General features: G+C 40.1%; 4 protein-coding genes and 2 long non-coding RNA genes across 6 annotated transcripts; 4 read left to right on the forward strand and 2 right to left on the reverse strand.

Annotated features, from left to right (window-relative positions):
* Positions 1-276: 276 nt before the first annotated feature.
* On the reverse strand, positions 277-1,530 carry LOC121907295. Its single transcript, XR_006098832.1, has 2 exons — positions 896-1,530; positions 277-706 (listed from the first exon to the last, which is right to left on the reverse strand). It is a non-coding gene; the product is annotated as an uncharacterized LOC121907295 (long non-coding RNA).
* A 3,751-nt stretch (positions 1,531-5,281) lies between these two features.
* On the forward strand, positions 5,282-6,709 carry LOC121907305 (trace amine-associated receptor 6-like). The gene is made up of 2 exons (XM_042426784.1): positions 5,282-5,675; positions 5,899-6,709. Exons 1-2 carry the CDS (start codon positions 5,503-5,505, stop codon positions 6,707-6,709), a joined length of 984 nt encoding a protein of 327 aa, XP_042282718.1. The 5' UTR covers positions 5,282-5,502.
* Positions 6,710-16,454: 9,745 nt separating this feature from the next.
* LOC121907363 (trace amine-associated receptor 7e-like) lies at positions 16,455-17,663 on the forward strand. The gene is made up of 2 exons (XM_042426887.1): positions 16,455-16,627; positions 16,853-17,663. The coding sequence occupies exons 1-2, from the start codon at positions 16,455-16,457 to the stop codon at positions 17,661-17,663; spliced, it is 984 nt and encodes a 327-aa protein (XP_042282821.1).
* Positions 17,664-18,503: 840 nt separating this feature from the next.
* On the reverse strand, positions 18,504-21,888 carry LOC121906511. Its single transcript, XR_006098643.1, has 3 exons — positions 21,231-21,888; positions 19,045-19,142; positions 18,504-18,743 (listed from the first exon to the last, which is right to left on the reverse strand). It is a non-coding gene; the product is annotated as an uncharacterized LOC121906511 (long non-coding RNA).
* On the forward strand, positions 20,112-23,035 carry LOC121907049 (trace amine-associated receptor 13c-like). The gene is made up of 2 exons (XM_042426370.1): positions 20,112-21,168; positions 22,216-23,035. The coding sequence occupies exons 1-2, from the start codon at positions 20,993-20,995 to the stop codon at positions 23,033-23,035; spliced, it is 996 nt and encodes a 331-aa protein (XP_042282304.1). The 5' UTR covers positions 20,112-20,992.
* Positions 23,036-25,099: 2,064 nt separating this feature from the next.
* LOC121907289 (trace amine-associated receptor 13c-like) lies at positions 25,100-26,209 on the forward strand. The gene is made up of 2 exons (XM_042426766.1): positions 25,100-25,260; positions 25,393-26,209. Exons 1-2 carry the CDS (start codon positions 25,100-25,102, stop codon positions 26,207-26,209), a joined length of 978 nt encoding a protein of 325 aa, XP_042282700.1.
* The last annotated feature ends 152 nt before the right edge of the window (positions 26,210-26,361 follow it).

The raw sequence follows: 26,361 nt of genomic DNA on the forward strand, positions 1-26,361 counted from the left end.
AACACAGAGACAGAGCGAGTAGGAATTTGCTACAAATTATGGCTAAAGCATCAAATCTAGGATTTATGTCCAAGCATGATAAATGACCTGCTGGATTCCTATTTTGATTTCTCTATGTATACTTTTTGCGAAACGTCTATCTATCTATCTATCTATCTATCTATCTATCTATCTATATATATATATGAATGGCCACGGCCTCAAGGGGCTTATTGCTTTTATAAAATGGTTACCACGTATACCTCGCAAGTTTCATAAAATAAACACACAGCAACAAAAAATGCAATAATGTATTGATTACAAATAATCAGCGTTCCGCAAAGCAATGTACATTTAGCAGAATAGTTGCCAAGCAACACACAGATACAGCAACACATAGACACAGTGGAAAGTATGCTTAAAGATGGGGTGATTATTAACATTTATCTGGATATCGCCATTAAATGTGCAATTATTGAAGTAATGTTCAATTATGTTAGCACACACACATTTTCCAGAAGCAAAGATGTTGCTCCATCATCTTCCCTCGTTGTAGTTTGGGCGCCAGTAAGATTGCAGGGACGGTTCACATTTATGCCCCGTCACTGACATGATTTCTCTTGCCTCTGGGTCAGCATCAGAGTTTCTGTACAGTGGTGCTTCACAAGCAGTGGTTGATGTTGATTGTCTCAGTGCCGACTTCTTTACAAATCCGTCTCTAGTGTACCTAACGTTAGGAGAAAGAAAAAAAAGTTCCCATGTTACAGTTACATTATAACCACATATGTATCTACCATCGACAAACATTATGGTCACTTTCTTTATAGCTATAGCTGCCACTTGCCAGCCATTTCAACATTAGAGTAACCACGCTACACTGAAAAAAAAGAAAAAAAAAGTTACATCGTTAACTTACTATTGATCGACGGTGTAGTTTGTCCGCTTTGGATGGAGATCAAACGCTGGTATAAAACGAGATGTATTTCTCCAGCGAAGCGACAGGACTCACTGAGTTTCCTGGCTGATCAAACATAAATGTCCGTAGGCTCTCTTGGTTTCTTTCGCCGACATCTTTGTGGGTTATTTGTGCATTCGTTGAATGACAGCGTTGCATATTTCTGACCGTTTTCATCCTGGCGGATAATAAATGATTTGGGCTTCAGTTGGCGGTTGTCCTCTTTCGCTCTGCGTCCGATATGCAGCTGCACATTGAACTAGACTTTTTTTGACAAGCCCCCCAGGTGTGTTTGGATTCAGTGCCTCAAAGTGCTCGATTTTCTGAAAGTCTGCCTCCGTTAACACTTGGTGATGGGATGTTTTGTCGTGAGTTTCTCTTCTCCATCCTGTCCATCTCTTTCTACCACTCATTCAGGTTTAGCCCACCCAGTAAATCAAAATTAACAACAAAATCTGAGATTTTGAAACAATTTGGCGCAGTAATGCTGTTGTAAAACGGTCACAGGTGTGTTTAGAGTATTTTCAAAACGGCTTCTGACGCGGCTCAGCCAATCATAATCAGGACTACCTGTTTTTGATTTAAAGAACTGATTTGACACTTTTTCTTAACTGTAAACGCTTATTTACTTTCTTTCCTCAGGCCCAGCTCGACACTCCCCCCTGGTTAGTAACACTCTGCTGGTACGGAAGTTATGGACTGCCAACATTTAAACAAAAATAATTTAAACAAATTTTTGACAAATAATTTCAGTGCATTGTCAAGTATATCTGGGAATTACAATGAAACAATGTGGAATGAGTTTCCATTTTCAAAGTTATAATGTGCTACCTAAACTTGAAAATTTAAATTCAAACTGGGTTTTTGCTGTAATTTTAATTATGTTGCAGTGTTAGCCAATATTAAATGAAAATGAAACAGAAACAGCAGATAGCATTTACATTTCAGTAATGGCTCCATTCCTAGAAACTTGTTTTGTTAAATCTAGCAAGCAGATAAATAACTGGCTGAATTGCACCACTCAGAGCACACCATTCCACATGTGGGGTTTCTGTCCAAGGTTGCCATGCGTTACAGGTACCAGCCTGCAGCACCCATAGACTGTATATAAATAAGGGTGACACATCTCCACTTCTCACTGCTATGTAAAAGTGAAGCCAAAATATCTCCTTTTCAGAGAGCTGCCATTTTTGGGGTAAATTTATTTGATGTGTACTTTGATTTTTTAATTTGGGTTATGTCCCATCCACTAATATGGAGGGAGCGGGACTTATGACCTATGACCAGCCAGCCACCAGGAGGCGATTGAGATGTTTTGGCTTCACTTTTGGGGAGCTGTCATGACGTCCATATTTATATACAGTCAATGGCAGCACCTCACAGAAAGCTATATATATCTGAAATAAATGGAATGAATCATGAGACAGGGAGACATGGCTGGCTTCTGCTGAATTCTCAGCTGTTATTTATTCACCAAATTCACTGTTCACTGTCTGCATTGTCCCTTTTTTTAGTATTAACTACTACTTTGCATCAACTGTATGGCGAGACAAATTTTCCATGTATATAAAACGTACAAACAAAATATCCAACACAAAGCAGCATATTTGTCTTTGTTTTATTTTCATATCTGTACATACCATTTTTAGCTGTAATTTGCATCATAAAACACGGAAAGATACTAACCAGAAATTGAAAGTCAATGTTAAGACGCGAACAGACGCAAAGCGAATTATGTAAATATGTGAAATTTGCGAAGCTTGATGTAACCTTTGTGTTGTTTGTTTTATTTTAACTCCTGTCTAAACCTCATAGTCTATGCCTTTTTCTACCCCTGGTTTAGAAAATCAGTTAAACTCATTGTTACACTTCAAATACTGCAGCCTGACTCCTGTGAGACCAACATACTGTAAAGAGACATGGTAGTGTCACTGACATGAGGCCTTTAATGTGGTAAAGGAGATGTGTTGTAACATGTTAGTATTGAGTCAACCATATAAGGCCAAATGAAAATGCTAGGGCTAAGTAGGGCTGCTAACCCTAACCCTAATGATTAATTTCATTATTGATTAATCTGTTGATTATTTTCTCAATTAATCGATTAGATGTTTGGTCCATTAAATATCAGAAAATAGTGAAAAAACGTTGATCACTGTTTCCCAGAACTCAAGATGATATCCTCAAATGTCTTGTTTTGTCTCGACCAACAGTCCACCACCTAAATATATTCAGTTTACGCTTCCTCAGGAAATCATATTGTCTGGAGATACAGAGTGCCGCAATGTGAACACACAGCAGCACAAATCTGCAGCCAAATGCAGATGACTATTATAATGACAAAAAAAATACATAATGAAAAAAATTTGGTGAACTCATTTACATTATTGCTTCAGACTAATGCTATTTCAGCCATAGTTCTGCAATTCACATCATAAATTGTCACATTGTTTGGTAACTGATGTGACAGCAGCATTTGCACTGTGATGCATTTAAGGAATAAAACACGAGACAACACCTGTGCTAAAAAGACAGTTGGGCACATTAATGAACCACGGTAATAACACTTGTCCCACATAAAAAGGCAGAATAGGGAGTTCTATCTTACACAGGCTCCGCCCTCTACTGGACTCCGTGGGTAATACTCTTCTCCAGTCACACGCACGCAATCGCCCACTGATATTTGCATGTATGTAACCAGCCAGTCAGGACACCCCTACCAATTACGTGTCTCACAGTATATAGGGCAGTGTCTTGCTGCTGCTCTCTTATCCTTCTCACTTCAGTGACGGTAAAATCAGCTCACTGATCTTACCTACCCGTGGATGGAGTTGGTGCTCCAAGTTTGTTTGTGCCCGTCGCACCCCAGTCTCACCACCGCCACTGACAGGCATATCTTGTCCTTCAAGTGCCTCAGATGGGACCACGCAGAGAGCGGCATGATGCAGCCACTGCCCTGCCTGCATTGCTGAGCACTTCCTTCAACTCAACAGCAGCAACAGTGGGAACATTTTCGGCTGTGTGACGTCTCACTTTACTGCAACAAGAGCAAACCAGAGCTTGAGATTGATCTCCATGGTGAAGATGAATTCATCCAGCCCTCCGTCACTGTTGCAGCTGCTGCCACCACCACCACCACCGTTGGATGTCTCAGCTGAGAATCTCCACGAGGCTTCACCAATGGTAGATGATGACAACTTCTCTTCTGTCTCTGCAACTTCGCTGACCTTCGTCACCCGGTGCCAACTTCAGTTCGCCATGATTTCCCGAAGGTTACGGTAATGGCAGCAGAGCGTGTTGGGCTCTCTCTGTCCCCCCACGCTGTTCCAACTGGTCAGCTGGCATCGGGAAGGATTTTACGGCCCAGCTCGTGTTGCTCAACCCGTCTTTGTTTCGCTGCTGAAAACAAAGTCACCAGTGGCAGGACTGGTGTTTCCGTCCTGAGAGTGCAGCCCCCCCCGACCCCACCAAGAGGCCCTGGCAGCCCTCCTGATTCCTCGGCTGGCTGGATGTCAAGCAGGAAGCCTCCTCTGGTGCAGAATGGGGACACACTAGAATATTTTGATAAAATATACTGCCACGGGGCAATTTGTGACCCTCTGCATTACCCCACAAAAGTCACTAAAAAAATAGTTATAATATGTATTTGCCTGTGTTGGATTTGTTCTGTTTTCTATAGCATTATCCTTTTATATGATAACCTGAAGCTATGAGGACGCCTGATGTCTGCTTAGTGTCAGCAATGTCCCCTGCTGTTTTCGCTGCCCTGCACAGGACCGGCATACACAGCTCACCACTCGGTTTTACGATAGCGTGGCTGGTGGCATTACTTCCTTCTTACAGAGTAATGCCCTGGGCCCACACACAGACCGTGGAGAGGAGACACCAAGTCTGCCTCGCTCCCCTCTGGTTATTTCTGTGGGAAATACAGATGGTGACAGATGCACTGACACGACATCTTACGCTGTGTTGAGGCAGCTGATGGTGATGCATTTACAGACCGTTCCGTCAGCTCAGACCTTTCAATATTGGCCCCTCATGGGCCAGTCTTCCATTTATGAAAGGTCTGGTGGCGGAGAGGGCCAAATCGGAATATCATAGCTTCCTGGCTGCTGCCCTCTGGCCGACAGCCTCTCCTCTGACACAGTTTTACGCAGAATGGTGTCAGAGCTGCACATTATTGGAGTGGATGGACAAAACACTGAGACTAGGTTATTCTCTCCAGTTGTGCCAAGTTCCTCCTCCGTTTTCGGGCATCAGGAAGATAAATCTATCCTTCTAAGAGGAGATAGATTCTCTTCCCAGGGGATACTCTGGGAGAGAAGGAGTGAGGATACAGTTTCTGGATAAGGGAGCAGCAGCGAGACATTTCAAGGTCAGAAAGACTGGAGTGCTGCTTGTGCACCATGAAAATAGGGCCCTATGACATACAGAAAAAGAGAGGAGGGAGGTCCATGTCCAAGAGATATAGACAAGTAGGAGGGGAGCAAGAAGATAAAAGAACTGTGTAAGCAAGAGATTGTTCAGAAAGCTGCCAGAGCTCAGCAGCTTCTCCTCTTTCTATCTTTCTAATGGCTGAGACTGTGGAGAGAGTTGAGCTCTGCTTTCCACAACTCAACTCCTCCTGCAGGAAGCCAGAACCCCCTAACACTAATACTGTGCTTATTTACATTTTGTTGTCCTTCATCTCTTTGCTCACTGCAGCTCTCAACCTGCTGGTCATCATATCCATCTCCCACTTGAGGCAGATAATCGTCATACCTTGAGCAAATATATCGATATATTGTGGTTTGATTTACAGGATAAAGTGGCTTCAGACTTGCACATAGATGTGCTAGCCCTGAGGTCTTTACATACTGGTTGCTGGTCTACTATTAAGTTATACTGTGATTTTTATCAATACAGCTTTTTGCAAAACTACTACTGATATTGCTGATATTCACAGTGATGATGTTCTCTCACTGCAGGCAGCTCCACACTTCCACCAACCTCCTCCTCCTCTCTCTGGCTGTCTCAGACTTTCTTGTGGGCCTTCTGGTGATACCCGTTGAAATCCTCTTGACAGAGACCTGCTGGATCCTGGGTGACATCATGTGTGCTCTGTATTATGTTTTACCTATCATAATAATCTCTGCCTCCGTAGGAAACATGGTGCTCATATCAGTCGACCGCTATGTGGCTATTTGTGACCCTCTGCATTACCCCACAAAAGTCACAAAAAAAATAGTTATAATATGTATTTGCCTGTGTTGGATTTGTTCTGTTTTCTATAGCATTATCCTTTTATATGATAACCTGAAGCAACCAGGCAGGTATAATTCCTGCTATGGAGAATGTGTGGTAAATATTACAGGGGCTGTTGACCTTGCTTTGGGCTTCATCATTCCCATTTCTGTCATCATAGTTCTGTATATGAGAGTATTTGTGGTGGCTGTGTCTCAGGCTCGTGCTATGAGGTCTGGCATTGCAGCTGTTTCACTCCAGCATTCAGTGAAAATAACTGTTATGAAATCTGAGATTAAAGCAGCCAGGACTCTTGGTATTGTTATAGTTGTGTTTCTGATGTGTTTCTCTCCATATTACTGTGTGTCTCTCACAGGCCAGGACATCTTGGTCCGTTCTACAACTGAGGCCTTCATGATTTTTCTGATGTATTTTAACTCTTGTCTAAACCCTGTCATATATGCCTTTTTCTACCCCTGGTTTAAAAAAGCTGTTAAACTCATTGTTACTCTTCAGATACTGCAGCCTGATTCCTGTGAGGCCAACATACTGTAGCCAGAAACTGTAGAATGAGTTTTTTTTCATAGTGTTTTTAGAAACAGACAACAATTCAGGAGCTGGAAGATGAGTATCTTTTGGTGACTGTAATGGTACATATAATGTAAATCATTTACTAATTCATTCCCACACATGCTTCTTTGTACAGCATAAAATATATACGTTTTTAAAGGAGATAATGTTGATGATAAAATGCTCTACAAGTTCCGGAGTAACCAGTTAATTGGAAAAAAAGCATCCAGCAACAGCAGTCTGAGGCCAGAATTCTCCACAGACTCTTTGGCCCTGTTCACAACTGGCATTAACATGCATCTTGGACGATCTGATCATAAGTGGACAAACAGCTCTAAATACATCAGTTCAGACGTGGCATGAGAATGTTTCTCCACATGCATCTCGAGTGACCACTTGTGATCGGATCTGACTCTCTTGCTCTATATGCAAATAAATACATACATCATTATGTTTGCAAAGACCAAATGTGGTGCAGAGGAGAGCAAAACTCAGGAGAGACTCAGCAGTCAGACATTTCTCTGTTAGAGGCTGAGATTGTCACTAAAATGAGAATAGCTGGTCGACCTTAAAGGTCAGTCCACCTTAACTGAGCCTGGTCAGGTTAGGCTAACCCATTGTCAATAACTTCGGGGCTAACCCCCTTCACTTTAATCAGCAGGTAGCAAGCAAGACACGGGAACTTCACTTGGGTCTTGAGGAGTGGTAGTATTTATTCACTGACAAATACACAAGTACTGTACTGACAAAAACTGTACTGTTACTGTACTGCTATTGCACTGCTATGTCCACAATTTGACTGTTTTCTTCATATTCTCTGGTCACCAGACATTGTTTTGCACATCAATATGACACCATTGGCATGCAAATGAATACGTACCTCCGCTTATGCAGAAGACGTCACTTGAGTTGGTGGTCCTTTAAGGTGGTCCAGGACACATTTGCATACACACTGCTAAAAGAATGTGGCAATTTGTGGGCCAAACCACCTCTGAATGTGGTCTGAGTGATTGGATCTCAATACGTCCTCAATGCGTCTTGGGTGCATTCACACCTGTACTTAGAGCTGTCCACTTGTGATCAGATCACTCAAGATATATTTTAATGCCTGGTGTGAACAGGGAATTTGTTTTTATTTACAGGTGTCCAGTTTGGTGCTTTCTCTAACTTATTCTAACGGTTTCACTTGCTGTATGTGTGACATGAATGATAAAATAAAATACACTGACAACAGATCTACAGCGAAATGGTCTTCTTCTAAAATCACACATCATTATGTTGCAGTCCTGTTCACTAAGGTCATGTTAAATGTAGCCTGGTGAAATTAAACACAGGACACAGAAATGTCTTTTTGGGGTCTTTATTCTGAGCAGGAAAATTAAGTCACTTGAGATTTTAAAAAATAATAAAAGCTTTAAAAACAAAATATGCAGAAGGTCCTTTTCTTTATATGCAGTTCTTGTAAATAAACAAAATCTTTAACGGCTGAGGACTCTTCTATGCACTGTAACACTCACAGCCCTGTCTAGTCTGCTTAAGGTGTAACAACCAGGCTCTTCACGGTATTCAGTACAATAGTAGTATCGCTTACCATACACTACTGGTGCTAAAATATCCACTACAAAAGATTGCAAAAATAACTAGGCTAGCACAAGAGTGCAAAAGTAACTATGATGGCTCATCCTTATAACAGAAAGAGCCCACAAATTCACAATTAGCAATCTTACACTCACAGGCCTTGTATAAAATTTTACAATGAATGTGTGGAATTTGAATACATACTAACTGTTGTGCATCTGTCCAGGAGCACAAGCTCAGAGGTGCTGGGACACCATACACCAATTACATCAGGTTCCTCACAAGAATATGCTCTAAACACGTTCCACATATCTGTCAACATCCAACAAAATACAATCACATTAGTGACACCCGTCACTTTTAAATGTTTATCACATGATATTTACCTTCAAAAACAGCCCATAATACCCAGAAAAACAACAAGTGTCTGCGTCATGGTAAAACCATAGGTAAATGTTTTAGACTTTCACACTCTACATCCCACTTTTAAAATTAAGTGGCTCAAAACGTACTTGAGAAATCCAAATTTATTTAGACACTTACTTTCTTAATATATACATTTTCCCCTCATAAATACTACATTTGGAATAACCAGAATATATGTTTCAAACGCAAATCAATGTTTTTAAAGAAATGGGCTGATAATGGCATACTATTTGTCTATCAATTGTTTAACAAGCAGGGTCATATATTTACTTATAATGAATTCTTATCAGAATATGACATTCCTATAATTCCTATAGAATTTGCTATTGTCTTTCATGCTATGCCGTCAGGTATTAAAATTCTGCTGTCATCTGCAACTGGAGATATTTTCCATCAAACTACTTTGTGAGAATTTTATATTGGGAATTCAGATCCTTTTTGGAGTATAAAAACTAATAATAAATTTATAAGGGAAACAACCCACAGGGGCACAATTAGAAAACCTGCTTCTGTATTTGTTTTGAATAATCTGTATATTGGTATAGACTGGAAAAAACATGGTTATTACCCAGGATTTTTTCCTTCAAATAAGCATCTTTTAACTGGATGAAGGTTTTTAGTCATCTGATGGCTGGATTTTAAGTTATTCATGAATCAAGCTGAACAAACATGAGTGGCAGCTCAGACTGTAGCCGCTCCCTGAACACCATCAGATAAATATTGACTTTTAAGCTGTGACTTTTCTTGTTCAGTGTTTTAATTACCAGTTTTGTTACTTTGGAGTGGATGAGACCTCTTTGGAAAATTTGGCCATGTTGTTTTGTGAGTTTTTCTGGACTATACTCAGATATAATGGCTGTGTGTGTAGACTGAAAACAGTGCTCACAGTTTAAAGGATGATTCCACCACCTGAAACCAGAGCTTTGGAAAAAGATCAGCTGATTGAAAGCTTTGTCTCCGTAGCTGCTGCTCAGGCAAAACATATTTCCCATTTATGGTCCTCCAGTCTTTCTGTCCTAGAGGCCTGATCACCCTCCCACCTGCTGACACAATTGGTCTCAGCTTCTGTGGCCATTGGGGATGAATGACACATCACACCAAGAGTCTGAGCACACCGAAATTGATTTTGCCCTCCTTTTTAAAGTTTTAAAAGACTGTGTAATGTCTATTTTTATCTCTGGCCCGATTCCCACACTTGGTTGCGGAGCTGATCGTTTTAGCTGCATTCTCAGCCTGCACACCTGGCTCCAGTCCGCATGCAGATCTCGCAACATGGATTTTATTGATAATTTTCACTTGTTCTGGGGTTGTGCTTCTCTCTTCAGAAGAGACAGGATTCATCTCTATAAGCGGTGTAGCCAAATGCTGTCCACTAATATTCAACATGCAGTCCAGTCCTATTTACTCAGCACACACCCACCCCGAAACCCCCCTCTCTAAATCTCGTGATTTGGATTTTTTATTTCTATGGAAGACCTGGGTGAATGCAGGTGAGCTCCTCTCCTGAGGACTGTAGCTATTTTAATTCACCAAGGTTATCTGGCAGAGGTGGAGGGGTCGCTACTGTTTATAAAAATTGTTTTAGCTTTTCTGTGTTGCCTGCAATGTCCTATAAGAGCTTTGAATTCGGGAAGATGGCCTGCAGGGACTGTAAAAGCTCTTGTGCAGAGAAACAGCTCCAGGTTAGTTGCATATCTCCTCTGGAGATCAGCTGCTGGGCTGCGCATCTACTCAGCAGAAAGGGTCGCAAAGTTATTCAGGGGTCCAAAAATGTTGTTGAGGTCCTCATATGAATTATATCTCTGATCCATTTCTGCATCTAGTCTGTCCATGATGGTCAAAAACACACTGGTGAAAAACTTCCTGTTAAGTCAACTTCAGATGATGTGGATTCATCGGTGTGTTTTTTTGCTTCTTCTTACATTGTGTCATTCTTTGTAAACTTGTGGCACTGTTGGAGACATAATTTTAGCCTTAGCCTCAAACTGATCTCTCAAGCTTGCAACATACTGCCTCAACAATCTTACCAGATCCATAGCATTGGACAGGTCCAACTCCACAGCCTGTAATGCTACACTTGCTTTTTGAAAACGCTGGTGAACACAATTCCATATGTGGCACAGAAGAGCTATTTCTTTTTTGCAAAGACTTGGCTTCATTTCTTGCCATTACACTTTGTTTAATGTCATCTGCAATGGCAACTTGAATGTTGACTTAAGTGCCTGTGTCGCTTGTGCATGTGCAGCCCATCTGGTATCAGAGAGGGATTTCGAATTTTCAATACGCTCGTTTTAATTTGGCTGCAATTCTGCAGTCACCATCTTTCCATCTAACAGCTGACTTGGAGCAGAAGTAACAAATTAGCACAAAATGGAAAAATTCAGTTGTCTCCATGCAGCAGATGACACTGTTAACTCCAACCAGATTTAGTTTGTGTGCTGCGCAAGCACTCCACTAGAGGATTGTCTTTCATGCAAGCTTGTAATCTTTTGTACATGTCTGACATATTTGCTGCATTATCGAAGCACTGTCCCCTACAGTTGCTCATATTGATATCCATATCTTGAAAAACAGTTAGATTTTATTTTATTGATTCATTAAAATATAAATCAGTTGTTCTATTCCTCCATGTTTCATTAAAACCTGTATTTAGCTTTCTTTCAAGGTCTTGGAGTATTCTTTGCTCTTAACTTTTGTACTGATAATGATGATCATGTCAACTTACTTCTGTTAACACACACACACGCACGCACGCACACACACACACACACACACACACACACACACACACACACACACACACACACACACACACACACACACACACTTTGTTACCAAGATCCATTGGGCAATGAACAACTCTGTAGCTCATTAGCTGCTCCTGCTGGCTAAGTTTTCACACCTGCTGTCATTAGTGACAGATAATGACATCATTGCAATTAAATGTGTTAATGTAAGACAAAACAAGGTCTTACATCAACACATGATGCATTCATTTCTAAGTAGACCAACTATTCAAAGTTAAGAGTAAACACCATAAACATTTGTGATGCAACCTCCACACAACAATAGATGATATAATCTTCGCTTAAAGGTATTTGATAACCCAAATCACTAAAAAATGAACATAAAGTGTTAGTTATTGAGCCATACACATGAATCACAATTCTGAGAAGTAAAAACGACACTCTGAACAATGTTATAAGTAATTGTTCAGTGTGTACAAACAAACAACAATTCATTTATTGATGCATGTAGGCTGCAGCTACTGTGTCATTAAAGGGTAGGTTACAATTTTTCAAGTCTGTCTGAAAACAAATGTCAGGTGCCCAAATGGACACTGAAACAGGATTTGCTCGCTGTAATCATTCTTCTTGTTCATACTAAGCATTAGAGGATTCCCTCCAAATGCACTTAGAATGTAAGTGATGGACAAAATCCACAGTTCTTGTTCTGTGCAAAAATATATTTTTTAAGTTTATCTGAAGATAATTTGAGGCTTCAGCCATCTGCGTTAGTCAAATAAATTTAACATCTTCCACAGTTACAGTCTTTTTAGTGAAAAAATTCCCTCCTTGTGTCTTGGCAAACATTTTCCTGTTCAGCTGCAGTGGACGGATCGTAACAAAAAGAGAGAATTTAGCACTGAAAAGACTGTAACTTTGAAAGATACGGACTTGATTCAATTAATTTGAACAGCTGAAGCCTCATTTTCTTCAAATAAACTTTGGAATAGATTATTGCATAGAAGGAGGACTGTGGATTTTATCCCCATCACTTACAATGATTAAGGGTTCCCTTTAATAGCCAGTATGAACAGGAGTCATGTGTATGGCAACACCCCCCCCCCAAAAAAAACACGTCAATGTTCATATAGACACCTGACTTGCTTGAATTGCTCATGGAAGACGGACATTTCTCTTGATCAACTTGTGTGTTTGACATAAGTTCCGTTTACCTCTGACAGAAATGTAAACTGGTCCATGAGTGCCAAAAATACTGTTTTCCTCAGTAATGGTACCAGCTGACCAGACAGCTATCTAGAAGAACTTTTTTTGAAGGGTGACTGAAAATTCCAGAGAAAATGTCGAAATATTTTCCATGTACAGTGATACAGAGACAAAAGTTTATATGACCAGGTCATGAACTACACACTGGCTACAATGCGAAGGGGTGGGAGGGTCGGTACACTTCTGAAGTTGGATGATGTCCACACTGCATGCTTACTTTGTGCTGCATGTGTGCAGTGTTTTGCCTTTGTATAGCAGTTCAAGTTTGACACAAAGCTAACAGTTTCAATTTTTATTTTACTCATTTATTTACTTATTTATTCATTTTTCAGGATGGTACCTAGACTGGAGCTGGCAGCATATTTTTTGTTGTACTCACTGTACATTAGTACAAAGTCCTACACACATAACACAAACACACATACACAAACAAGCCTCTCTGGCAAGGGATTTCACACCTGCTTGCATTAGTGTCAGATGATGACATCACTGCAATCAGAGGTGTTAAGAAAAAACACAAACAGCAACATGATGCAGTGTCTTCACATCAAAACATGATGCAATCATTGCTTAACAAACAAGGTAAACTGATTTTTTAAAGAGATCATATCTGTCATGACCTTAAACATGTGTGATGCAACCTCTACACATCAACACATGATGCAAGCATGATTAAAGAGTCAGTTAGCAAATGACACATGAGACATATTTCTTACTTTGGGTTATCTAGCTATTCAGAAAATTATGATTTACAAAGAGTTTGATATATTATCACAGTACAAATCATTTTGTTTGAAAAACCCAACAGCATTGCATTTCTATTTAATCCACCAAACGTTTTCTCAGGAACATTTTTTTTCAAAGAAGCCCTTTTTACATGTTGCTGTATCAAGAAATGCGAGCACTTATGGGGTAGGGGCATCCTAAAGATGCACACAGAAAGCTGGAATTTTTTGTGTAAATAATCACACAGGAGACAGCAGCTGGTGTGTGTATACTGCAAAACCATTCACACAACACTAGAGGGGGGGCTTGGCCCAACAGTCCCTTATTATCTCCCTTTTTATAGTTGACAAAAACCTTTACATGACTGATTATGTAATAAAAACACTGAGTTTAAAGTCTCACTCAATAGTCCATATTTCAAATTATGAACCGCTCGTGTCACTGTCCACAGTGTCACTGTCCTTATCCTTGTCCATTGTGGTTTGGGCCGGACTACTGTGCTGCTTGCTGTGTTATTCAGGGTGGTGTCAGAGAGTCTCCATCTCTGCAGGCCTCAGGTCTACCCGATTATACTCCTTTCCTCCACCTGCCAGTCCTGGCTCCAGGTAGAGGCTTCATTCTGATATCTTGGTCAATAGACAGCTTCAGCGACTGGGAGAGGAGCCTTCAGTCACCGAGCCATCAGTCTTTGTGCTGGACTGCTATGCATGCCCTCTGTGGGTGTATTTCTCCACTGCACAATGGCTAACCATGGGATGTTACCCACACTGGCTGCTTTCTTGCACGGTTTTTTTACTATCTTCACAGCCAACTCAACTTTCCTATTAGACTTTGGGTGTCTGGGTTATGACATGACATGTTCGAAGTCCCATTCCTTTGCAAACTCTCTAAATGTTTCATAGTCAAACTGTTGATCCACAGTCTAATCACCTGGTCAGGCTGCCCATGCCGGCATCACAGCATCACGTGCATCGACGAGGGTGAAGATACGAGCCATGGCCAGTTTATATAATACATCTTCGAGGGTTGGCATTATGTAATGAGACCTCCTTAAAGCTTGATTTAGTGACTCGGGCTCAATGCTAATCCACTCGGTGTGTTCTGACACTGAGGCTAAGTGACCCTCTCTCTCATGTTTGTCTAGCTGGGCGTTAACTGCATCTCTGAGTGCAACTGGAACATTATGTGGAGAAGCCTGCACTGAGGTTATTTTATTTTGCTTCTCGCTATCTCAAGGTCCAGTTTGTGTGTTTTGCCCCTCTATAATAAAATACTTTACGTAGAAAGTGTCAGGTGGGGAAGCAGGAGTGGATCCAAATGCAGAGGCCGGAATGCAGATTTGACGAAAATCTCCTTTAATCATGGGTGGTCAAGTACAGGCAAACAGAGCTGAACAGAACTAGCAGACGAGATAACACAAATGATCCAACAAAGACTCTACTCAAAACCAGACCTTAAATACAGACTAAACTAATCAGGGAATGGGGAACAGGTGACGAGACACAAGGGCAGGCTGGGAGTGATTGGCTGAGGGAAACACAGGAAGCAGGGCAGGGCTGACGAGACTGACACAGGGCAGGTGTGGGGAAGACACAGAGCAGAGCAGGGCTAACGAGGGTGAAGCAGGGCAGGTGAGGAGGAGTACATGAACACACAAGGGAAACACAGTAACAAAACCAAAACCCAAAAAAACACAATAATCTAAATACAACTCACACCAACCTGTCCAAGAACCATCATGAACCCAAACTAACGTACACAACACACCAGGCTAAACAACAAAAGGCAGCCCAAACCCACCACCCAAGAAAACCCATATGACCCGAAGGACTAAACAGAAGTTCAAACCAGGAGACCCCAAAGAACACAAGAACATAAAAAGACCAAAAAACACCCAAAGTCCAGGCAGGGTGTGACAGAAAGTTACCGATTTGCCATCTGCTGAAGATATGAAGATCCTGATCTTTATCAAGTTTTGGAGATTTTGCTAACCTACTTGTAGATTTAACACTAATGAAGTGTTCATAATGATATTCCTTTTGTACAATACTTTAGGCAGAAGTTTTAACAGTTGCCAATTTTTCAGCCATTTGATAATGTGGAGAATGTTATACAACAACAGAAGAGGTTACATAAAACTAGATGATGCAACACAGGTAATAAGCAACTGTAGCTTCTTCTATTTGTTACTCTGCTTACTCAAAGGTCTGCACTGTCAAGCAATTGGTCAACAGTGCAAGGTCATATGTCCAAAGTTGAACTTGATGTGAAAACTTGCAGATTTGACTCACTCCTGCAAAGGCATCCACTAATTGCTAATTGATTATGCAGCAAAATTTAGCTGTATTAAATGCTGGTGTGACCGGGCCCAAGCAACGCACCCAAAATCTGCCATAATTAAGTTTTGGGTAATGTTAGTGGCTCGGTTTTTCTCTGATGAGTGGGGAAGTGTTTTTTCTAAACTCACATTAGTCCTCCATCCTTAAAGCCTTTTCTCTTGTAAAAGTAAAACATACTGTTTGGAAATACTAATTTAAATATCACACAAATCAATCCTTGTGTTGCTCATTCAAGTAACTTAGTAAACATCTGACAGCAGTATGTTAGAAATAATAGTCTGATATTATGTTCTTTTCTCATAATACTGTGCTATAATTGTAGCTAAATGTTCGCAGGTCTTCACTAGTTACTTAATAATGAGAAATAGGCTGACATTTTTTGTTTGTGATAGAAAGGGGAAAAGAAAGAAAATTAGAGACAGAGTGTAGCTTTTCATTACTCTATTCAGTTCCCAACATGACCAGATCAACCTCAGAAAGTGAGAGAGGCATTCAAAGAAAGGGTGATGACGAAGATGCTGATGAGGAGTATGTTGCACAAAGCTTTTCTGTCTCTCTGAGACAGGGGAGCAAGGAGAGAGATAAATGAGCTGTGTGACCAAGAGATGTGGTCAGAAATTTGCCAGAGCTCAGCAGCTTATCCTCTCACTGATGATGGACACCCTGGAGGAAGCTGAACTCTGCTTTCCACAACTCCTCAACTCATCTTGCAGGAAGCCAGAACCTCCTCATTCTGCTATTTTTATTTACATTCTGCTGTTCGTCATCTCTATGTTCACTGCAGCCCTCAACCTGCTGGTCGTCATTTCCATCTCCCATTTCAGGCAGAAATAAGCATTTCAGCATACTAACTAATATATTGTTAGAATTCCAGAGAAAGAGGTGGTTTTGTGTGTTTTATCCTGGTTGTTCAATAAAACCTTTGAATGTGACTAGTGCTTACAGCAGCCACACACTCAATTTTGTTACAAGGTGAATCATTACTGCTCTTTTTTCATAACCACAACTGTTATTATTATATTCACAGTGATGATGTTCTCTCACTGCAGGCAGCTCCACACTTCCACCAACCTCCTCCTCCTCTCTCTGGCTGTCTCAGACTTTCTTGTGGGCCTTCTGGTGATGCCCGTTGAAATCCTCTTGACAGAGACCTGCTGGATCCTGGGTGACATCATGTGTGCTCTGTATTATGTTTTACCTTTCATAATAACCTCTGCCTCCGTTGGAAACATGGTGCTCATATCAGTCGACCGCTATGTGGCTATTTGTGACCCTCTGCATTACCCCACAAAAGTCACTAAAAAAATAGTTATAATATGTATTTGCCTGTGTTGGATTTGTTCTGTTTTCTATAGCATTATCCTTTTATATGATAACCTGAAGCAACCAGGCAGGTATAATTCCTGCTATGGAGAATGTGTGGTAAATATTACAGGGGCTGTTGACCTTGTTTTGACCTTCATCATTCCCATTTCTGTCATCATAGTTCTGTATATGAGAGTATTTGTGGTGGCTGTGTCTCAGGCTCGTGCTATGAGGTCTGGCATTGCAGCTGTTTCACTCCAGCATTCAGTGAAAATAACTGTTTTGAAATCTGAGATTAAAGCAGCCAGGACTCTTGGTATTGTTATAGTTGTGTTTCTGATGTGTTTCTCTCCATATTACTGTGTGTCTCTCACAGGCCAGGACATCTTGGTCGGTTCTACAACTGAGGCCTTCATGATTTTTCTCATGTATTTTAACTCTTGTCTAAACCCCGTCATATATGCCTTTTTCCACCCCTGGTTTAAAAAAGCTATTAAACTCATTGTTACTCTTCAGATACTGCAGCCTGACTCCTGTGAGGCCAACATACTGTAGCCAGAAACTGTAGAATGAGTGAAAAGGCTGTATACGTATTTACACAAATCTTTTTAAAAGCTGTTTTTTTTCATAGTGTATAACAATTCAGGAGCTGGAAGATGAGCATCTTGTGGTGACTGTAATGGTACATATAATGTAAATCATTTACTATTTAATCTCATACATGCTTCTCAGTTAGTACAGTCACATAGTACATCACACAAGTTTTTAAAGGAGAGAATGTTGATGATGAAAAGATCTGCAAGTTCTGGAGGAACCAGTTAATTGGAAAAAAAGAAAATCATCCAGCAACAGCAGTCTGAAGTCAGAATTCTCCACACACTTTTTGTTTTTGTTAACAGGTGTCCAGTTTGGTGCTTTCACTAACAGATTCTAATGGTTTCACTGGCTGTATGTGTGTATGTATGATAAAATAAAATAAACTGACAACAGATCTACAGTGAAGTGGTCTTCTAAAATCATGAAATAAACGAATAAACAGTTCACACACTGCAGTGGACGGGCTGTTTATTTGTTCATTTTATGATTTGCTCACTTTCAGCCCAACACCTGTCCTCCTCTTTGGTTTGGATGTGCGTGCACACTGCAATCGTCTTCTAAAATCACACATCATTATGTTACAATCCTGTTCACTGAGGTCATTTTAAAACACTGACAGTGGCAGAATTACAGTATTAGTATTACTGGATCTCAGTGCCGCATTTGACACGGTTGACCACAACATATGACTAGACAGACTGGAAAAGTTGGTGGGACTTTCTGGCACAGTACTAAACTGGGAGGAAAAAACAAACTTCAGGCACTCATGCGTGGAGCAGGAATGGAAAAACTCTGGGATTAAGTGAAAAAGTCTTTATTCAACATGGCTACTTACAATTAAAAAACCGACCTGTTTCAATCATAATGGTCTTCATCAGGGTACAGGGGTGAACAAACAACAGGCAAACATTTTATAAACTTGGCAGGGGTGTCACCCAATCCTGATTATTGAGTGAACGCAGGTGTTTGACAGGAAATGGATCACAATGAGAAGCCATGTTTAAAATGGCATGCCTCTCCAAGTACTCAGGAAATATCCTGCACAAAAATGAGAAATAAATGACCAAAACAACAAGATTGTATACGTCAAATCAGTACATTTCCAAAAATAATCAATTACTTAAATTATGTAACCATACACATGAATGATACTCTACATTCACAGAAAAGGTGTGTAATCAATCTCCTCATTTAAACCAGGATATACCGTTGCATCAAGTTTGAAAATCTAAAAAGTTTCCCTTTTGAGAAGTCTGCGTAAACAATCACCACCCCTGATAGACATCTTTAGTAATTCTAAACCCTCTATCCTCAACAAGGAATCATTACTATTATGTACCTCTTTGAAGTGTTTGGCCATGGGGTAGTCCACATTCTGGGTTCTGATCACATATTTGTGTTCTGAAAGTCTGTCCTTAAGGCATCTTTTGGTGCATCCTATACAAAAACAGTTACATGGGCATGTGAGACGGTTTACAACAAAAGTAGTGTTACAGTTTATAAAGTCTCTCTGATTGTACTTTCTTCCTGTTTTCAGGTAAATGTCTTTGTTTGAATCACATTTGAACAGTGCTTGCATGTGTTAATAAAACTTGAAAGTACCCGAGGGCCTCTTTATCCACATGTCCTCTTTATGTACTGGTAAATAACTGTGTGCCAATTTTTCTTTTATAGTAGGAGCTCGTTTGTAGGATATAACTGGTGGTTCTGGGAAAAACTCTCAGATTAGGGTCACTTTTTAAGATAGCCCAATTAGAATGAATGGTATGTTTAATGTTCTGAGATTCAGTGCTATAACGCGTGACAAAAAATTAATTGGGGGAATTCCTCTCTTGTTTGTCAGACTTGCACAATAGATTGCTGCAGTTTACAGGTCGGACTTTTTCTAAGGCAGTGGAAATAATATGTAGCTTATAAGACCTTTCCTTGAGTAGCTCTGATAGGCTTTTGGCCTGCTTCTCAAAGTCAGAGTCAGAGTCACAAATCCGCCTGCCTCTTTGAAACTGTCCATAAGGGATATTCTTTTTTTTGATGTGGAGGGTGGAAGGAATGATAATGAAGTAAAGAATTTCTGTTTTTTTGCGAAATAAAGTGGTATGTAAACCATTGTCATCATCTTTATATATAGTGAGATCCAAGAAATAGATTTTTTCTTTAGAGTATTCCATGTTTAGACTTTACATTCACTCTCAGGACATTATTATGAAGTTGCTGCACACTATTCTTGACCACAGCAGCTTCATATTGTGTTATGCTGCTGCTGTTGCTGCTGAGTCCAATTATCCTTGTATCTCTTTTGGATCAGGTTTATCTCTTTTTCTTTTTTTTGAAAATGAATGAGTATGCTCACTCAGACTTTTAAAATGAAGGCTTTTTACATTTTCAGAATGAGTGAAGGAATTAGGAGAGAGGAGACAGAAGTGAGGAAGAATTGCACAATGTAATGGTGTTGAAAGAAATACAAGGAGAAAGTAAAGAACTGATTTAAGATTTACTAAATAATTACTCTGTTGTTAAAATGGCATTACATTTGGTGTAGTTTAGGACTTGGGATTTGACTTGGAACTTGAGTGTGAAGACTTGAGACTTACTTGAGACTTGCCAAAAAATGACTTGGTCCCACCATTGCTTTATAGCATAGCCTCATTGCTCCAATCAATGCTGTTGCAGCTGCAGCACACAGCAGTTTTCAGCAAATGAATGATGTAACTGGTGAACACGAGCATTTAGCTGCTAAAGAGCCATATACAAGTATACAGTATACAGTCTTTCAGAAGTTGGTGGAGACCAAACCAAAGCTAAAATGAGAGTGAATAATGGACTTACACTTACATCAGGTGACATAACTCATAATTAATGCTGATGTTGCTCCATGTCTGGTGGATGTGTAAATAGGCGACTGTTTGCTAACATGTTAGCCACAAGGCCATAATACGTCAAACATGTCTGTGATGTTCAGCTTTTTGTGGATTTCTTTGCCCATGTGGCCAAGAAACTGATATTGCTTTCAGACCTAACTGCTGAAACTGTTATCACAAGATTTTAAAATATTATCAGGATGTAATGGAAATGTTAGATGCAAACAGAAAGAGAAAAAAAGAGCAGGTACCAAGACAAGATGGGAAAAAAAGTATGATGAATAGATTGAGGGAGGAGGGCCATCAGGCTCCATGTAAGAGAAAACATGAGCTATAGTTAGGGGGAGGCAAAGGGAGGAGAGTGATAAAAGAGCTGTGTGATAGAGAGCTTCCGCCAATAAGCTGCAAGGGCTCTGGAGCTTCTCCTCAATGATGATGGAGACCCTGGAGGGAGCTGGACTCTGCTTTCCACACCTGAACTCTTCCTGCAAGAAACCCACACATCCTCACACTGAGGCCATGCTGATATATGTTCTGCTGTCCTCCATTTCTCTGGTCACTGTTGCTCTTAACCTGCTGGTCATCTTCTCCATCTCCCACTTCAGGCATATATAATATAAACTAAATGATATAAACTCTCCAACATAAGCTGAAATGTTATTGTAACCTGAACGTGCCGTAGCCTCTCGACACACCCGGGGACTCTGCGTTGTGTTTATCAGTGTGAGATGGGGTGGCGTGCGGAGAGAAGGAGACGCACGACACAGGGGTTCTGGATTGTGGTTGAGACCTGGGGACACTTCATTGGCTCACAATGACAGCTTTCATCTCTGTTGCTGGTCCGCTATACTGGCTGCTGGCTCCATGACCTCACGAAGTAGTGAAAGTAAACTTTTTTTTAGAAAATATGTCCTCATGCCAAAATAAATAGTACAAAATAAAAATTCGAGAAAATAACAAATTACTGCATGTTGAAATTACATAAGGCACTCTTAACATATAATTTAGTGTAAAAATAAATTAAATGACATAACAGGACCGATAGCAGACAATAAACGAAAAGCTTATTCTTCATCCTGTACTATTTCCACTTAATGGGTGCTCTGCTCGTACACAGCAAGCTAGTCAACATTACGGCCAATATTTACATACAAAAACACTCTCGCTTACTTCTCAAACTCACACCTAGGCCTAGGTTAACGTCTTAATAAACACAATCACTGAACATATCAGCTGGATGGGTGTTTTTAGCCCAGATAATTAGGATAATGTAGGGCGCCATTTACACTACTTACCCTACGAAGTAGTGAAAGAAAAAAATGGCGTCCCGCACAGAATGAATTACAGAACTACAGTGTCCTGCAAGGGACAAAAAAACGATAAATGCTAAATTCTCAGGGGAATACACAGCACAACAATGACACCCAGTGGCTAATTTAGGCTACTGCCCTACATTATAATTTACATAAATAGCTTGACCTACGAGAAGACATTGTTTTGATGTGGTATATAAATGTTACGTTTACTGCTTTGTTTTGTTTGTGACAGTGATTTACTGTAAAGTAATTATTATATTGCTGCATTATTCTATTTACAGATTGTTTGTTATGTCTGTATGATTACAATATATTGATTATACTCTCCCTGTCCAGGCAGCTCCACACCCCCACCAACCTCCTCCTCCTCTCTCTGGCTGTCTCAGATCTCCTTGTGGGTCTCCTGCTGATGCCTGTTGAAATCATCTACATAGAAGCCTGCTGGTTTCTTGGTGATATTGTGTGCACTCTGTATTATGTTGTAGACTACATCATTACCTCTACCTCGGTAGCCAATATGGTGCTCTTGTCATTTGACCGTTACATAGCCATTTGTGACCCTCTGCATTACCCCACCAAAGTCACTAAGAGAAGAGCAGAAATCTGTGTGTGTTTGTGTTGGATTTGTTCTGTCTTCTATCGGATTCTCCTTTTAAATGATCACCTGGAACAACCAGGAAGGTCCAATTCCTGCTTGGGAGAGTGTGTGGTTGTCATCAACTACATTGCAGGAGTTGTTGACCTTGCTTTCACCTTTATTATTCCCATTACTGTCATCATAATTCTGTATACCAGAGTATTTGTGGTGGCTGTGTCTCAGGCTCGTGCCATTCGGTCTCACATTGCAGCTGTTTCAGCTCAGTGCTCAGGGGCTGTAACTGTGAGGACAACTGTGATGAAGGCAGCCAGGACTCTTGGTATTGTTGTAGTTGTGTTTCTGATTTGTTTCTGCCCGTACTACTACTCAGCTCTGGCAGGTGAAGACACTACAGTCAGTGCTTCATATGCAGCTTTTGATATCTGGCTGGCACATTTCAACTCCTGTCTGAACCCTGTGATCTATACCTTTTTCTACCCTTGGTTCAGAAAATCTATTAAACTCATTTTTACGCTTCAGATACTGAAGACTGGCTCCCGTGATGCTAAAATATTGTAAAGACAGACTAGGGTGTTTAAACTTTGTCTTTAAACTGAGATGCTCTTTATGGAAGGTGAATGTATTAATTAGTTTTTGTGCAAAGACACATAGAATCAAGTGGAAAACCTGTTCTTGTGTATGTATATTAAACACTAGATTAATCTTGGTCTCTATAAAACATTCCATTCTAACATCATTAATGTAATGACATTGCTATTCAAAGGGAACAAATCTCACTCCAAGCTGAAGTCAAAAATTGGCAGCCCTGCATATACATTGCGAAACTGTGCCCCCCTCAAAAGTGCCAAAATAGTGAACGTTTGTAAGAATGCTGCCTCAAGTCAAAACCTAGGCTTCAGCCTGCTCTCATACTCCATTTGCAAAGTTACATCTAGTTCTCCCTCAAACCAACAGATTGTTCACGCATGCCCACAAACAGCCGTCCACTCTGTAGATTTTATTTCTAAAGTTGTTGCTAAGTTTGTTCCATGGGTTGTTCACGTTGTCCACCCACAGATTTCAGATCGGAAAATGTACGGATGTATTTGACAAGTTGACATTTTGAGTAAAGAATGACAAAAAGAAGTGAAATCCTACTACTACTGTTTGTTCACGTAGCCTCTGAACCTGGCGGAAGTCTGACTTTGCTACAGGTAACAGTTCCATAAACAATTCACCTAAATTGCAAAAAAAAAAAAAAAAGCTTCATAAGTGTGAAGCAGCATCATCAAGTCAATCATCTTAGTTCAGTGTTTTGTCTGTAGATGTTGTCATGGCATCCAGGCCAATCATGAGTAGGAGATGTAATGGCTATGATTACATGGGTCATTTTTTCATTCCAATTCAGCGTTCTGTCTTTAAATTAGCACTAAATATGGGCCGTCATTTTTCCTTTCCTCCTCTCCTCAGGTTTTCAGTGTGTGTGTTCATTAAACTAATGAAATAATAGTGTCTCTTGTGTGAACTGGTGAATTGGCCAAATGTACACCTGATTGGTTTGCCATTATTATGTGTTTCTTTTCTGCCTATTAGTTAATATGAAATTATCATATCATATCATATATGAAACACAAGCTCAGCTTTTATTACAGACAACAAATACACTTCTTTTGTTCACAATCATTTAAAGGCCACGAACAGGGACATATCGTAGTGCATGAATTGGGTTTACATCAGGAGAGGGAGATCAAGTCTTTACTGGTCGCTACCGTTACTGTTTTATGTGAAATCAATTGTTACTATTTGTAGAGTGATCTCTGTCCTCACATTTCAATATTACTTAGCATAAATTAACCCATATCTCTGAATAAAAGCGATGCAATGTTCCTTCATTTTTGCCAGTCCTTTTTTTGTAAACACTGATAAGACAGCTGTTGTCAGAACAGTTCCTCTGCACTGAAGAGTTTATTGCACATCACTGTGATAAATAGTAAAAAAAAACAACTGTGCATGAAGCTTTAGGTACATCAGACACTGATCAATCAATAATCTTCTAATATTTCTCATGGTGAGTACATTCATATCATAGTTTTCATGTCAAGACAAGACTTTAAGATTTTAAAACTGGACTAAATGTTGTTTAAAAGAGATTTTTTAAATAGGCTGCATATACAGTACTAGTCAAAAGTCTGAACACACCTTCCCATTCAGAGTCCAAACTTCTGACTGGTACTGTAACATGTTTTAGCATCATTTCAGTTGTTATGTTTAAATTTACTACACACTGAAATATAGTCATTAAATGCTGTTGAGCCAAAATATGCAAAATAGATCAAGGTCACCATAATCCTTCTTGGAACCGAAATGTGTTGTTTTTAGACCTTGTTTTTTGTACAGATATCTATAGAACTTGATTGGAGTCCACCTGTTGCAAATTAATCTGATTGGACATAACTTAAGGCTCATGTCAGCAGAGACTAATGTAGATGATGTACAGAGGGAGGGAGGAGGGACATCAGTCTTCAAATAAGACAGAATGTTAGAGGAGGGATGATAGACTTAGACAGTTTATGTAACGTCTGAACGTTGGTCAAAAAGGTGTCAGAACTTTGCAGATTCTCGTTTCCTCCTCTCTCTTTGATGATGGAAGGAGCTGAGCTCTGCGTTCTACAACTCAACAACTCCTGCACGAGGCCAAAGCTTTCTGACTCTGAATATCTGCTTATTTACATTCTGCTGTCCTGCATCTCTCTGCTCACTGCAACTCTCAACCTGCTGGTCATCATCTCCATCTCCCACTTCAAGTAGCCAAATATTTTTTCCTTTTATAAAAGTGGTACTTATACAAAGAGTGATCATTAAAATTGGTTATTTTTCTAAAAATGCTTTGAATTTGCGATTGAATTAATTTTAGTATGTGGCTCTCTTATCTCCAGACAGCTTCACACTCCCACCAACCTCCTCCTCCTCTCTCTGGCTGTCTCAGATTTCTTCGTGGGCCTCATCATATTCTTTCAAATTGTGCTTATAGACGGCTGCTCGTTCCTCAGTGATGTCATGTGTGCTTTGTGTCAGTATCTGACATACATTATTACCTCTGCCTCAGTAGGAACTATGGTGCTCATTTCAGTTGACCGCTATGTGGCTATTTGTGACCCTCTGCATTATCCCATCAAAATCACTCTAAAAAGAGTTCAAATCTGTATTTGTCTGTGTTGGATGTGTTCTGTATTATGTTTCAGTTTGCTGATGAAGGATCACCTGAGACATCCTAGCAGATATAGATCCTGTTCTGGAGATTGTGTGATAAGCTTTAACTTTATTGAACGAATTATAGATCTTATTTTAACCTTCATTATCCCCAGTGCTGTCATTTTTGTTCTGTATATGAGAATATTTATTGTGGCTGTGTCTCAGGCTCGTGCCCTGCAGTCACATATTGCAACGGTCACACTCCAGCGTTCAGAGCCTGTAACTGCTAAAAAGTCTGAAATGAAAGCAGCCAGGACTCTTGGTATTGTTATAGTTGCGTTTCTAATATGCATTTGCCCATATTTCTGTGTCACCCTTACAGGCCAGGACACCTTGCTCACTGCTTCATCCGAAGCCTTTGTGGCATGTCTGTTCTATTTTAACTCCTGTCTAAACCCTGTGATCTATGTTTTTTTCTACCCTTCATTCAGAAAATCGATTAAACTCACTGTTACACTTCAAATACTGCAGCCTGACTCCTGTGACACCAACATAATGTAAAGAGACATGGTAGAATCACTGAAATGAGGCCTTCACTGTGGTAAAAGAGATGTGTTGTGAGCATGTTAGTATTGAGTCAACCGTGTACGGGACATAAACCTCTGTCCAAATAAAAAATGCTATTGACATTTTAAGGAAATATAGTACAGACA

The sequence above is a fragment of the Thunnus maccoyii genome, chromosome 11 (genome assembly GCF_910596095.1).
Source record: "Thunnus maccoyii chromosome 11, fThuMac1.1, whole genome shotgun sequence".
NCBI classification, from domain to species: Eukaryota; Metazoa; Chordata; class Actinopteri; order Scombriformes; family Scombridae; genus Thunnus; species Thunnus maccoyii.